Below are 14422 nucleotides of genomic sequence, written 5' to 3' on the forward strand. Positions count from 1 at the left end.
AGTAGTCAGTGCTATCAACTTTTTCCACTTATAATGATGGGTTTTTTTTTCATTTTTTAAAGCAATCCTTTTATCCTTGTGCCATTAAGCCATTCTCTTACATTTCTTTTACTGTTTAATTGTTTTGCTTTACATTTTTAGGTCTTTAATCACCTTGGAGTTCACCTTTCACCTTTGTATATGGCATGAGGAAGGGATGTAAAGTTTTTCCTATAATGTATGTAATGGCCAATGAAATTAATTTATTAAACAATCTTTCCCCTTCTCTCTGACTTCTGATGTTACCTCCACCACATACAAATTTCCTTAAGTACATGGTCTCTTTCCGAACTCTATTTTGTTCCATTTGCCTTTTTTGTTTTTATTACTAAAAAAAAAACTTCAAGCAAAGGTTGGACAATCACCTGTTGGGAATGAGACAAGTATTCAAAAAGAAAATACTGTGGCGTTGCTGCAAACAAATGCACATAGAGAACATAAAACTGACATTAATGAACTTAAAAACGTACCTGTACAAGGCTTGTTTCTCAGTCCCTGAGTCTTCTGAGACTTTGGAGGGATGGGGAATTGAGGGATACTTCTACTGCATACAGGTGCCGCCAAAGGCATATGAAGGACCTAGAAGAGAAGCAGCCGTTAACTATACTACGTTCGAGAAGCATCACTGTGCCATTTTCAATTAAAAAATCTTACCTGCTGAGGAGGAGCAGGAAAGGTATTTCCATTCTGTCCAACCACAGATACAGGGATCATCCCCACCATTCCTTGGAGTACAGGTTGGACAGGAGAGGCAATTATGATGGCAGATCCTTAAAAAAAAGAAAAAAAAATCTCAGTAAGCTTCTCATAAACAAGAGACTCCAAAGTAATTATTAATTTAAAATAAATTCTATAAAATTGTATCTCTTTCCCTTAGAATCTACTCTCCTTAAAAAAATTTAGGAACAGCAAGGCTACAAATTAAGAAAAAGGCAACCTGAATTATTAATCTTATGGCCCTTTCGGCCAGAACTGCCATCTTCCAGTAATTCACGCAAAGGACCAACACAAAGGGAAAGAGGGGGAGTACCCCCTATATATTCTCTAGGCCTTTCAGAAAATACGGAGTTGTTCTTTGGACACATTCATGCAAATCTACAAGAAAGGTGATGTTGCGGACATCAAGCGAATGGGCACTGTTCAAAAGGGAATGCCCCACAACTGTTAACAGGGCAAAACTCAACAGTCTACAATGGTACCTGGCATGCTGTTGGCACTGTGATGAGTAAGTTAAGGTCAAGATTCTCACCCAGAAATAATGTACATATTGAGCACATTAAGCGCTCAAAGAACCGAGATAGCTTCTGGAAGTGTGTGAAGGAAAACGAACAGATAAAGCAGGAAGCCACACAGAAAGGTACTTGGGTTCAACTGCAGCACCAGCCTGCCCCACCCAGAGAAACACACTTTGTGAGAACCAAGGGAAAGGAGCCTGAGCTGCCAGAGTCCATTGCCTATGAGTTCATGGTGTGATAACTGTAAAAAAATAAAAGACCTCAGGCCTGTAATACATACGTACACACACAAACATACAAAGCAATCTTACAGCATTTGGTCGAGGTAAGTATCACGAGTAATTCATTAGACTTCACAGCCAGGAGATCACATTATAGTTATATGTTGACTGTCTGGCTAGAATAGTGAAACTGATCAGAAAATTGATGGTGAAGGCTTCAAGTTTCAATCTTATACCAGAAAATTAGGGTCTCAACTGAATGTTTATGGCTCAAGACTCGCTCAGAACTCCAACCTATAACCTCTAATGGTACTTGTCAAAAAGAGTCCAGGGAAGTGTACAAACCATCAAAACTATGAGGGGAAATTACAATGGCTATATGCTCCCTAGAAATCAACAATATAGTCTGTGGCTATCCTCATATATCCCTGTTGCACAAGTGAAACTTCCTTAGAGTCACTAACAGTTCCTGTCAGGTGGATCTCACTTTCACAAACACTCACTTCAGTCTCTCAAATACCTACTTACACTTAAGAATTCCCTTCCTTGGGATGCCTGGGGCTTAGTCTGTTAAACATCCGACTCTTGATTTTGGCTCAGGTCATGATGTCGCAGCTTGTGGGATTGAGCTCCGTTGTCAGACTCCGTGCTGACATCATGGAACCCACTTGGGATTCTGTCTCTCTGCCCCTCCCCTGCTCTCACTCTCAAAATAAATGCATGAACCTTCCAAAAAAAAAGAAAAAAAAATTCCCCTCCTTTACTCCAATTACTACTTCATTTCTCTGAGCTTCAGCTCAAGTCCCACATTCTCTACTAATTCTGACCCCTCTTTTATGTTATTTTAAACAGCACTTCAAGCAGGACCATCATGCTTGCTAGTTGATTGTTCACATTTAGTCACATTTTATTACATGCCTACAATATAAAAAAAAAAAGGGAAAGGAGTTTGGGAACCAATATATAAGGAAAGGTACATGAATGATGTATCATCAGCTCCATCTCCAAGAATCACTGAAACCAGTGAATTCTGTAACTTAAAAAAAAAAAAACTTTATTTATCTGGGGGGGGGGTGGTGCAGATAGAGAGAGGGAGAGACAGAATCCCAAGCAGGCTCCGCAGTGGCAGTGCAGAATCTGACGTGGGGCTCGAAACCCACAAATCATGAGATCATGGCCTAAGCCAAAGTCGAGAGTCGGACGCTCAATTGACTGAACCACCCAGGCTCTCCATGAATTCCATAACTTACCACTAGATTTATAAAAAGGTCTGAATGAATGAATTAGGGAGAGAAAACAAGAGCATCAACACAAATTTCAGTCTTTTCTCACACTATATATCCATGATTTATCACCTGCTAGTCAGTAACTGCACACGCAAGAGAAATGAGATACCATTCCAGAGACGTGAACTTCAACGTGTTCTTGAAGTTACCTTGTGAAAAGCTGGGTGACACGGTTTGATTGACAGCAAATACGCTGTTTGACCTTGGCGGTGTCTGTAACTGAGGCGGCGGGGGCTGAGCAGTCCCAGGTACGGAATTTCCAGGCAACACCACCACATTAGACTGACTGACAGTGGTTCCTAAGGCTGTTGGATCAGTCACGCACGTAGCTATCAGAATGTTATTTGAATTTCCAAAAGTTGTGCTTGTAGCTGGCATCAACTGTATGTATCCGCCATCCTTGGAGACGCACGGTGGGGCACTGGCTGAAAAAGCAACGCTGCCTTCACTCTGAGCATTCACTGCGGAGTCTTCGGGTTTGAGGGCCAAGAGGCTCTGTTCCACCGATGCTGAATCCCCCGTTCTTTCCGCAGATGTGAGAGCGCCTGGGGCTTCTTCTGAAGACAGGCACTTAACCAATTCTCCATTTTTGGCAGGGGACTTAGTGGGAGAGGACAGTATTATAGTCGGCAGGTTCTCCCCACTGATACTAGAAACAGCACTGTTCAGTTCAGTATCTGAGGAAACAAATGGATCATCACTAATGATAATTTTGAGAGAGACAATATTTGCTGCATCAACGTCTGCTGAGCTGTCAACACCAGGTCTGTCGCTGGTGTTCTGGGACTCAGGATGAGAACCTCCCACTGAAGAACACACAGATTCTGACAGAACAGCACGTTTATCTTCTACAGGGTCACCTTCTGGAGCAATCAATGCAACTTCCCCACAGTTACCATTCTCACTTAAAGTGAGAAAAATACTATCTCCATCTTCTTTTAAAGATGAAGGCTCTTGCGAACCGCCAGCAACTTTCTCAGACCTTGAAGGCTGAGTTTCATGTTCTTCCGCGTGATTTAACTCAAGAGATGATGAACCATCAGGCGGCTGTTTAACCGAAGATGTTGTATCTTCCAGACAAATGTCTACTTGTTCGGATATATTTAAACCTGAACTTTCAACCGATACAGGTAATATCTTGCTTTGAAGTGGAGAATTATCATGGCAATCCACATGTTGTTGTGATGTGACCGGCAATCCGTTGTGAATCTCAGTCTCACTCTGCAGAATCTCTTTAGGGTCTGGTGACTTAGAACCAGGGAGGTTAGTTTTAAGTCTTCCTGTGTTGTTAGAGCTTTCACAAAACTGACTTGTTTTAGATGTCTTTCCAGTTAATGGAATATTTTGGGATAAAAGCTGAGAACTCTTCCCAGAGAGAACGAAGTTTTCACTGTTAGTTTCCCCCCGAGGGAAACAAATGACGTTACTGGTATACCAGACTGATCAGGCTGTAATGGAGAATCACGTGGCGCATCCGGCAACAGAGAACTCTTTCCGACCTCCATTGCCATGGCGGTTTCAGTGGACATCTGATGGGTGTATAATTCGGCACAACGCTGATTACATTCGGCATCAGAATTTACTCTTTGGTTAAAGTCATTCAAATGAGGCACAGATTCAAAGGAAATATCGAGGTTACACTTCTGTTCATTAGGTACACCCGTTTTAAATGCCTTTTTCTGGACATTAGAGCCTATCTGAGAAAAGTGTTCCTGTGCTTCTGGTCTAAGCTCATCGTGGTTGCTGCCATTCTTCAAGGCATTGGATGTGTCTTCATTTTGGTAGGATGTACAAAATGGGGGCTGCCCAGACTGATCACCTGCAAAATAGGATGGAAGAGACAGATAGGGAGTATGCGTTGCTTTCTGAGGGAGTCACGTTTACTGTAAGACCTATTTTGCCAAGGAAGTAACGCATCTCAGACATAACGGAAAGGGCAGGTCTGAAAAACCGTATCTCACATTTTCGGAGTCTCAAAAAATTCACAGGCACTTTTTTTCTTTCTTTTTTTTTTTTAATTACTGATGCCTTTCTGAGTAACTGCCAGACTGTTTTTCAAACCTCTTGGAAAACAAATGACACAATGAAGGAAAAAGTATATGGGTTTCAGAACATCCAATGTTTATCAGTATGTAAAACTGGCCCCACACATGCAGCTGTTTTCATAATAGCTGGCTTTTCAACTTTTACCATTTCTATCAACCTTACTTTATCTGATATATTTTTCACGGTGAAATGGGCCAAGTACACTGTGCATCATCAGCATTTGATGTTACTGTCTACTGTGTGCAACATTCAACATTCAGTAGAAACATAGGAATATGACCTAAAATGTTTTAATATCCAGAATTCAAGACTATCACTACAGTATATAATCTCCTCTAAGCAAGTAAGATATAGATCTTGAGCACTCAGTTGCACTTGCTTACCAGGCTAAATGATTAATACCACACACCAACGTTACATAGCAGAGATTTGGACTTGTAACACACAAAAAACTGTTAAATGTTATATAGACTTTTGTCAAACTGGTCAATTCTATTAATGCTAAATTGCGCAGGTCAACAATTATGAAAGAATGAGTACTAAAAATTCTCCTTTTAATTAAATTACTAAAAGACTTGGGATTTTTTCTTTAATGAAAAGAAAAAAACTTATTCTTACCAGATTGTTCTGATTCAAAAGAACCTTTAACTGCTAGATTAGTTTCATCTGCTAATACTACACTGGGATTGGTGTCCAGATGTGGACTGCAAATGCCTTGGGATACCTGTTTATTATTCTTGGATTTACCTGTTAGAAAGGGAACAGGGAAATAACTGGTTAAATGATCAAAATAAAAAAAGCATCAGTTAATACAACTTAATGGTGATCCATCAAATGTTTAACTTTATGTCTTTTGGATATAGCCTTGTATATCATGGACAAAACCAAAGATTTTTGTAACAGACTGGTAGTTCTTAAGCTTTAGCCTACATCAGAATCATCTGGAGAGTCTAAGAATTTGCATTTTTAACGTGTTCTCAGATAATGCTGATAATGCTGGTCTGGAGACTAACTCTGAGAATACTGCATGAGACCATAAAATTGAGGGCAATAGCCAATTTCTTGCATTCCTTTTGTACTACCCAATTGTGTTTAATATAATGTATGTGTTAACCTCAACATATTTGTGCTGACTGGCAAAAATGCCCACACAAAAAACAAAATACAAAATGTTTTCCATTTTTATAGCTTAAATTTAAGGAAAAAACCCACCCTCCCCCCCTCCCAGACCCTTCACAGCCATAGACTTGCTTTGAAGAAAATAGGATATTTTTCCAGATGCTCTGGGAATTTTGCTTCAGTCTGGTTAAGGTGCCCAAGAAATGGAAACTTTTTTTCTTCTAACTGCCTTGAAAGAAATGGTCTACTTACCGTAGTCAAAGAGATCAAAAAGTGCCTGAAATGCCGGATCTGATTCTGTCTGCTCCAGTATGTCCTGGATAGCCTCCTCAGACATATGGATTTCATTCTGCAAAAAAAAGAGTGATCCTAACTCAATTAGTATAGTTTAATACCAGCAAAATAATCATAGGATATCTGATAGCTCTCAACTTCTATGTATAATTATTTCCCTCCAGGAAAATTTCTTCTGATTATGACACTAGGCTCATGTGAAATAAATTAAAACAAGACTAGAAAGCAGAAAATGAATGTTCCCTCATTCAACTTCCTAAAGTTAACTGTCTTGGTGCATATATTCCCAAACATTAAACATAAGTAAAATCACACTATAAATGTTCTTTTTTAAAAACTTGACATCCAGCAACGAGTAAGTGCACAGCATAATGTCTTCACCTACATATGGTGTGAGATAATGACCACAGTAAGTTTGGTTAATATCTATCATCTTATACAGATATAGCAACAGGGAAAGTGTTCTGAGAACTCTTAGGACTTACTCTCTTAACAATTTTCAAATATGCCACACAGCGGTGTTAACGACTCATCATGCTGTACATTACCCCGCAGTGCTGACTGCCTTCATCCAACTGCCCTACTCTCAATGCCCTGCCTCTGGTAACCACAAGTCTCATCTATTTTCCTATTAGTTTGGCCTCCTCCTGTATAAAATCTCACACTTTTTATCTACCTGTTTTGGCCTTTTAATATTAAATGCTTTCCTTAAGTGTCAGACAATCCTTGCACGTCCATTCACATTTTAGTAGCATGCCAAAAGCTACCTGCAAACTCTGTGCTAAGGGAGGGAGCTTGTCAATTACCAGGTATGCAACAGAATAATCTCACAGAACTATCCGTATTTTTAGTTTTTTTTTTTTTTTTTTTTACATTTTTGTGAGAGAAAGGAAGAGGGAGAGTGTGCAGAGGGTGGAGGCAGAGAGAGAGTGAGACACAATCCCAAGCAGGCTCTGCTCTGTCAGTGAAGAGCCTGATGTGGGGCCTGAACTCACAAACCACGAGATCATGACCTGGGCTGAAATCAAGTGTCGGAAGCTTAACTGACTGAGCCACCTAGGCACCACCAAGTTTTTTGTTTGTTTGTTTGTTTTGAGGGAGTTAGACTTCTTGGTGGATGAGTTTAGGGCTGACAAATGTGTTTCTGGTAAACAGTGTGAATGGGGGCAATGCTGAGACTTTAACTACGACCTCCTAAATGTTGCGCGCTGTCTTCCTGCTTTAGCTATCTTTACATCTGCTTTCGGAGCTACTGGTGCTAAGCTTTTTGGGATTTCTATGTGGTAAAGTTGGTTTTTCCTGAGCTTCGCCTTTACTGGCTTACAACTCGGAATCTCGTAAGTACTACATGTCCATTTTGACTTCTGTAAGTTTCTTTTTTCCTTTTTCTATCCTCTTTCCTTTGTTCTTGTGAGTTTTTAACATTTCCTTATGCTGTCTAGTAGTAGGGTACAAAACTAAATGTTTAATCCACTATCTATGTAAGAAAAATGAATCCCTTTGTAACAGGCTTTTTGTTTGCTAACTATGCCACGATTTAGCCAATTACCACTGAAGGATATTAGAATTTTTTCAAATTTTCAGTTACAGTAGTGAATACCACAATGAAAATCTATCTAGGAATCTGTTCATTTCTTTCTAAATTTTTTTTTTAACGTTTATTTATTTTTGAGACAGAGAGAGACAGAGCATGAACAGGGGAGGGGCAGACAGAGAGGGAGACACAGAATCTGAAATGGGCTCCAGGCTCTGAGCAGTCAGCACAGAGCCCGACGCGGGGCTCGAACTCACGGACCGTGAGATCATGACCTGAGCTGAAGTCGGACGCTTAACCAACTGAGCACCCAGGCGCCCCGGAATCTGTTCATTTCTTACAATAAATTCTTACCAACAGAATTACCGATTCCACTGATGAGAAGCAGCCGGAGGATATACACATTTAAAATTTTGAGAACTGGGGGAAAAAAAAAATGGGGCACCTGGGTGGCTCAGTTGGTTGAACGTCCAACTTCAGCTCAGGTCATGATCTAGCAGTTTGTGAGTTCGAGCCCCGCAAAGGGCTCTGTGCTGACAGCTCAGAGCCTGGAGCCTGCTTCGGATTCTGTGTCTCCCCCTCCCTCTGCCCGTTCCCTGCTCATGGTCTCTCTCTGTCTCTCAAAAATGAATAAACGTTAAAAAAAAAAAATTTTAAATTTTGAGAACTGGGGAGCCTGAGCAGCTCAGTTGGTTAAGCATCCGACTCTTGATTTTGGCTCGGGTTGTGATCTCACAGTTTACGGGATCAAGCCCCGTGCTGGGCTCTATGCTGACAGCAGGGAGCCTACTTGGGATTCTCTCCCCACCACTCTCAAAATAAATAAACATTTAAAAAATAAAATAAAATTCTGAAGACTACTACCAAGTAGCTTTCTACAGAAGTTGTGTTGAGAGTTCCTGTTCTGTGTAACAATGTACAAACTTTTTTTTTTTTTTTTTAAATTTAACGTTTATTTATTTTTGAGACAGAGAGAGACAGAGCATGAACAGGGGAGGGTCAGAGAGAGGGAGACACAGAATCTGAAACAGGCTCCAGGCTCTGAGCTGTCAGCACAGAGCCCGATGCGGGGCTCGAACTCACGGACCGCGACATCATGACCTGAGCCGAAGTCGGCCGCTTAACCGACTGAGCCACCCAGGCGCCCCAACAAACCCTTAACAATAATGGGCAATATCAATTTTTAAGCATCGTTAGTCTATTGAATAAAAGTAATCTGTTCTCTTAATTTGTGATTATTGAATTGAATATTATCTCCATGTTTACTAAACATTTCAACATCTTTTTGAGACCAATATGATTTAAACAGAATGACACTGAACACATTTTAAAACAATGCATTCAAAGCTGGTGAGGAACCAAGAGGGTGAAGGGTACATCCTACTCTTAAGCAGTCAACAAAAACGTGCTGAGGTTTTTCAAGTTCACAAGTCACTGGGGTAAAACACCACCATCACCACCACCTTTGTTTCCTTTAAAAGTTGGAGCAAACAGATTAGATTGTTACTTCACACAGGGATAGGACAGATACTCAGTGAAAGGCTGGAGTAGTATGCCAGAGGGTATGCAATCTAGCTAGATAAAATGATATATTTTCCACTTGCATCAATTTTACATGAAAATAGAATGTTTTTTTTTAAAGAAAAAAATAAAAGAAATATAGACTAAGAAGCAAAACTGGTAAGTCTTGTCAACTAAAATATTATTATTTCAAAGAAGTTTCAGTACATTCTGGCTAGGGTCTTCATTTACTCTTCTCATAGTTGAAGATTTAAAATTCTCAATTTTAGTTATTTATAAGTCATGGTGCAATGTTGCATTTTTCAAGATTGATAAGGCGTACATTTGAATACTGTGGAACAGGAAATTCACACGCAGCAAGAGTTAAAGGGGAACTTTCATGAAGTGGTAAAAACTTGGTTGTTTTTTTTTTTTTAATAAAAATGGCCATAAAATGAAAAGAAGAACCTGTCTGAAGTTAAAGAGCCAGTCAACTTTGATTATGAGGATGTACAGAGAACATCAACAATTCTTGATGAAATGTGATTTGGGAGGAAGCCTGGAGCTTGAACAAATATTTCTATATGCATGAACTTGAAAATTTACAGTCATGTAAATAATGTCAAGGATTCAATGTAATCAAATTATGAAATGGTGGATGCACTCTTATAAAAGTTAATGTTGATGAAATATACTCTTCTGGTCAATCGTTTTACTCTAAACTTCAAAAGTTACAACCAGAAGAATCCTGAAATACCTGTTCCAATCAGTCTTCTAACTATTTTTAAAAATCAAAGTAGAATTTACACACAATAAAAGGCACAGATTTTAAGTGCTCAATGAGCACAGCTCAATGAGCTTTGAGAATTTTAAGGACTATGTAACCACTACTCCAATAAAAAACGTTAAAATGGGGCTCCTGGCTGTCTCAGTCGGGGGAGACTGTGACTCTTATTTTTTTTCTAGTTTAAGAAACAAAGATTGTCAGTCTGGATTTTATTACTATTATCACTATTATTTCTTATTCTCAAGTTTGTTAATATACAGTGTAGTCTTGGCTTCAAGAGGAGAAGCCAGTGATTGATTCATGTCTTATGACACCCAGGGCTCATCTCAGAGCTGTGAGTTCGGGCCCCACATTGAGAGTAGAGATTACTTAAAAATAAAATCTTTAAGGAAAACAAAACAAAACAAAACAAAACAAAACAAAAGTAAAACATTTCCACCACTCAAGAAACTCACATACCTATACACACCATTCCCTCTTCTAGAGAATTCTTCTTCTCGGCAAATCACTCCCCTCACCCTCACTGGGGCAACAACTTCTGATTTCCATCACCATAAATTAGTGCTGCATGTTTCACAACTTTATATAAATGGAAGCACACCCTTTGCATTGTTAGTCTATCTTCTTGATCAACATGTTTTAAGATTCATCCATGTTGCTATATATACTAATAGCTCATTCCTTCTTACTGTTCACCAGTATTCTATTTCATGGCTGTCAAAGTTTGTTTATTCCTTTTTTTGTTGATGGACATTTGGTGAACATTCTTATAGAAATCCTTTTGTAAACATATACTTATTTCTTTTGGGTAAGCAGCCTCGTAATTGCTAGGTCAAAAGGAAGGTGTACAGGTGGATACATAACTTTGTAAACTATCAAGTTTTCCAAGCAGGCTGTACCATTCATAACCTCCATCAGCAATCTTTCAGAGTTCCAGGTGTTTCATATCCTTGTCTCCATTTGATATTGTCAGATTTTTAACTTTTTAGCCACTGTAGTGAGTGAAAGGGTATCTCATTTTATTGTTAAAGTTTACTTATTTTTTTTGAGAGAGCGAGAGTAAGCACATGAGCAGGACAGGGGCAGAGAGAGAATCCCAAGCAGGTTTTGAGCTGTCAGCACAGAGCCGGACACGGGGCTCGAACTCACACAAACCATGAGATCATGAATTGTGCCAAAAAGAATGAGACACTTAACTGACTGAGCCACCCAGGCACCCTTCATTGTATTCTTAACTTTCATTTCCCAAATGACAAATAAAGTTATCTTTTTATAGACTTATTAGCCATTCCTCTATCTTCTTTTGTCTGTCCCAGCCTTTTGCCCATTTCTTAAAATGGGTGGTTTATCTTTTTACTATTGATTTGTGGGGGCTCTTTTTATACAGTGGATACAAACTTGTCAGATAAATGTATTATGAATATTTTCTCCAAGTTGGTGGTTTGATATTTTCTTTAATGATGCTTTTAACAAGCAGGTATTTTAAATTTTAAGGAAGCTTTTTTCTTCTTTTAAATTTTTTATGTGTAAAAATATCTTGCTACTCCAAGGTCACAAAGATTTTTAACTACTTAAAAATTTCTACTTCACCTATTCATACAACTAATCACTTCTTAGTGTATCTGATGTTTTTACTACTCAGTTGGGCAATATGTCTTGCTATTCTTTTAAAAAGTTATTTAGGGGTGCCTGGGTGGCTCAGTCAGTTGAGCATCAGACTCTTGATGTCAGCCTACGTCACGATCTGACGGTTCACGGGATCCAGCCTCACAATGGACAGCGCACTGAGCATGGAGCCTACTTAAGAATCTCTCTCTCTCTCTCTCTCTCTCTCTCTCTCTCTCTCTCTCTTTCTGGGTGCCTGGGTGGCCTGGGTGGTTGAGTGGCTGACTTGTGATTTCAGCTCAGGTCATGATCTCATGGCCATGGAATCAAGCCCTGTGTTGGGCTCCATGCTGAGTGTGGAACCTGCTCGGGATTCTCTGTCTCTCTCTCCCCACCTCCGCCCCACTACCCTACTTACGCTCTCTCACATTAAAAAGATTCTCTCTCTCTGCCCCCTCCCGTACTTATGCTCTCTCTCCACCAAAAAAAAAAAAAACAAAACACAAACAAACAAAAAACTTATAGTTCGTTAAATTTACAGAATTTCACTATGGGAAAATATCACAATTAAAAATTATTCATTTACTTAGTTATTTATTTAGAGAGGGAGAGAGCAAAGTTTGAGCAGGGTAGGGATACAGAGGGAGAGAAAATCCCATGCAGGCTCCATGCTAACAGCGCAGAGCCCCAGGCAGGGCTTGATCCCATGAACCGTGAGATCATGGCGTGAGCCAAAACCAAGAACCAGATGCTCAACTGAGTGACTCACCCAGGTGCCTAGAAAATTTTCTTAAAGTATTCTGAAAGAATGGACAAAAAATAAATAAATAAAATAAAATTAATCAGTGGTCTGACCCAGAATTCATCTGAAGCAAACCTGCTACAATGAATTCAATTGGTGGGCATGGCAACAAGCACGGATTACACTGCGTGAGAGCCCAAGTGAAAGGATGTGCTACAGTCACAAATCTCTGCCGCTCTTGAGAAAGTATTTGCACAGGAACAGATCTCAAAGATACAATATTGTATTCTCCCTCCACCAGCTTACAGTCCTCCATCTTCACTATCACTGAGCAGCCCAAGTGACTACAGCCCCACCTTCCTTCTGTTAGCGGTAAGCGGTCACACTAGTTAGTAACTTGTCTTTTTCAAGTGTCTTGTTCATTTTATTTGGAATCATTAAATATCTTTAACGTAGAACTTCATTGTTCCCTCACGTTTTAACATAGTCTGTAGCAGATAAAAGGAATCTCATTTAAATATACGCTGTATCGTATTGTTGCTTCCTGTGCACCCATGTACCCACTCAGGTACCTGAAAGTATTAAATACTTGGATATCCAGGACAAGGGCTATATAGCTACAGCAGACAGCTTTAGTGATACATGGAGAAACTGGAGATATTAGATGGCTTAGGATGTCTTACTCCTTTTACCATTTAAACAATGCAATTTACACTGATTATTTGAAAATTCACTAGCACATTTTCAGGAACACATTATATTACATTTAGATAAAGAAGGAGATCTCTAAAATTATTATTTTAAATAATTTTATACATCTAATCTGTTGGCAATGGATGTGAAATGAAACCAAAATGTTCACTACGAGCATATGCACTATATGCACACACCGTAACCTGTACCTGAAGTCCCAGGAGCTCATCAATTGAAGTCTCTGGTTCTGTAGGGTTGCTCTCTGTTTGCTTAGGTACTTGAGCAATATTGTTGTCACTGTAATACAGAAAGAAAAATTTTACCATAGCTCTCAGTTAGGTGAAAACAATGAAGCATTTTAAACACACATAGCTTACCTAGTCAGAAATTTATTAATGTTTTCTGCAAGCTTTTCTTGAAGAGATTTGTTACTTAATATTTTTTCTCGTGCATTTTCAATAACCATTTGCTGGAAAAGAAAGTCAATATTAGAAAAAAGAATAGGGTAGAGCTTCCAGTAAATGACAGCGAGGATAGTTTTAATAAATCTAGGTGGAAACTCCGAAATTGTGGCTCCCTCCGTATTAATACTCAAATACAACACTTTACAATTGTTTTCACAGATCCTTTACCAACCCTTTCTTAACTGATTACAAAACACAATTCCAAGCTCTTTAACTTTTTATACAAGGTTTCAAATAATTTGCCTCTAGTAAAATGCCCTTTGTATCACATAAGCCAGCACCCACAAGATATTTACAGTTTCCGGAACATTACACTGTTTCTTACTTGGTGCACTTGCTCATGTGACCTAATCTAAATGGACTGTCTCCTACTCATAAATTTTACTACTCTCTATCTGATGGCAATTCCTCTGCACAGTGTTGTAGAAATATTATAACACACAAATGCATATACACACTAAATATATATACCCGTTTCTCTATCAGTATTTTAAAACTCAGGAATGTCTCAAGTTGCAAACCTTGGTAAGGTCACTTACTTTTTCTACTGCAAATGCATTTGGATCCTGGAAATTCCGTATTGTTGAATGAGGTCCAGACAGAGTGTTACTCTTCCTTTGAGATTCACTGAAACACATTTTAAAGCTTGTCTTTTAACTAGCATGTAAAACAGATTCAATGATAATTACATATGCAGACACAAATCTTAAGATCATGGAACACCAGGCATTTTTCCTCTTTGTGGTGGGAACAAAGGGCAGTAGAACAGAAAAGCATTACTAAATTTGGATTAATAAAAAATGAATCTGAGGTCCAGCTTTACCACTTACTATGTGGTCTGAAGCAAGGTAGGTTCT

At 39.1% G+C, this 14422-nt stretch overlaps 1 protein-coding gene across 1 annotated transcript in view; it reads right to left on the reverse strand.

Moving 5' to 3' along the window:
* Positions 1-14422, reverse strand: part of LOC102959646 (protein NPAT) — a 54209-nt gene that overhangs the window by 7589 nt on the left and 32198 nt on the right. The window contains 9 exon segments of the mRNA XM_007077670.3: positions 510-618; positions 694-809; positions 2931-4184; positions 4187-4600; positions 5446-5574; positions 6199-6295; positions 13311-13398; positions 13479-13570; positions 14105-14192. Of these exon segments, the coding sequence (XP_007077732.2) occupies positions 510-618; positions 694-809; positions 2931-4184; positions 4187-4600; positions 5446-5574; positions 6199-6295; positions 13311-13398; positions 13479-13570; positions 14105-14192 (2387 nt within the window).

Source organism: Panthera tigris, chromosome D1 (genome assembly GCF_018350195.1).
Source record: "Panthera tigris isolate Pti1 chromosome D1, P.tigris_Pti1_mat1.1, whole genome shotgun sequence".
Lineage (NCBI taxonomy): Eukaryota > Metazoa > Chordata > Mammalia > Carnivora > Felidae > Panthera > Panthera tigris.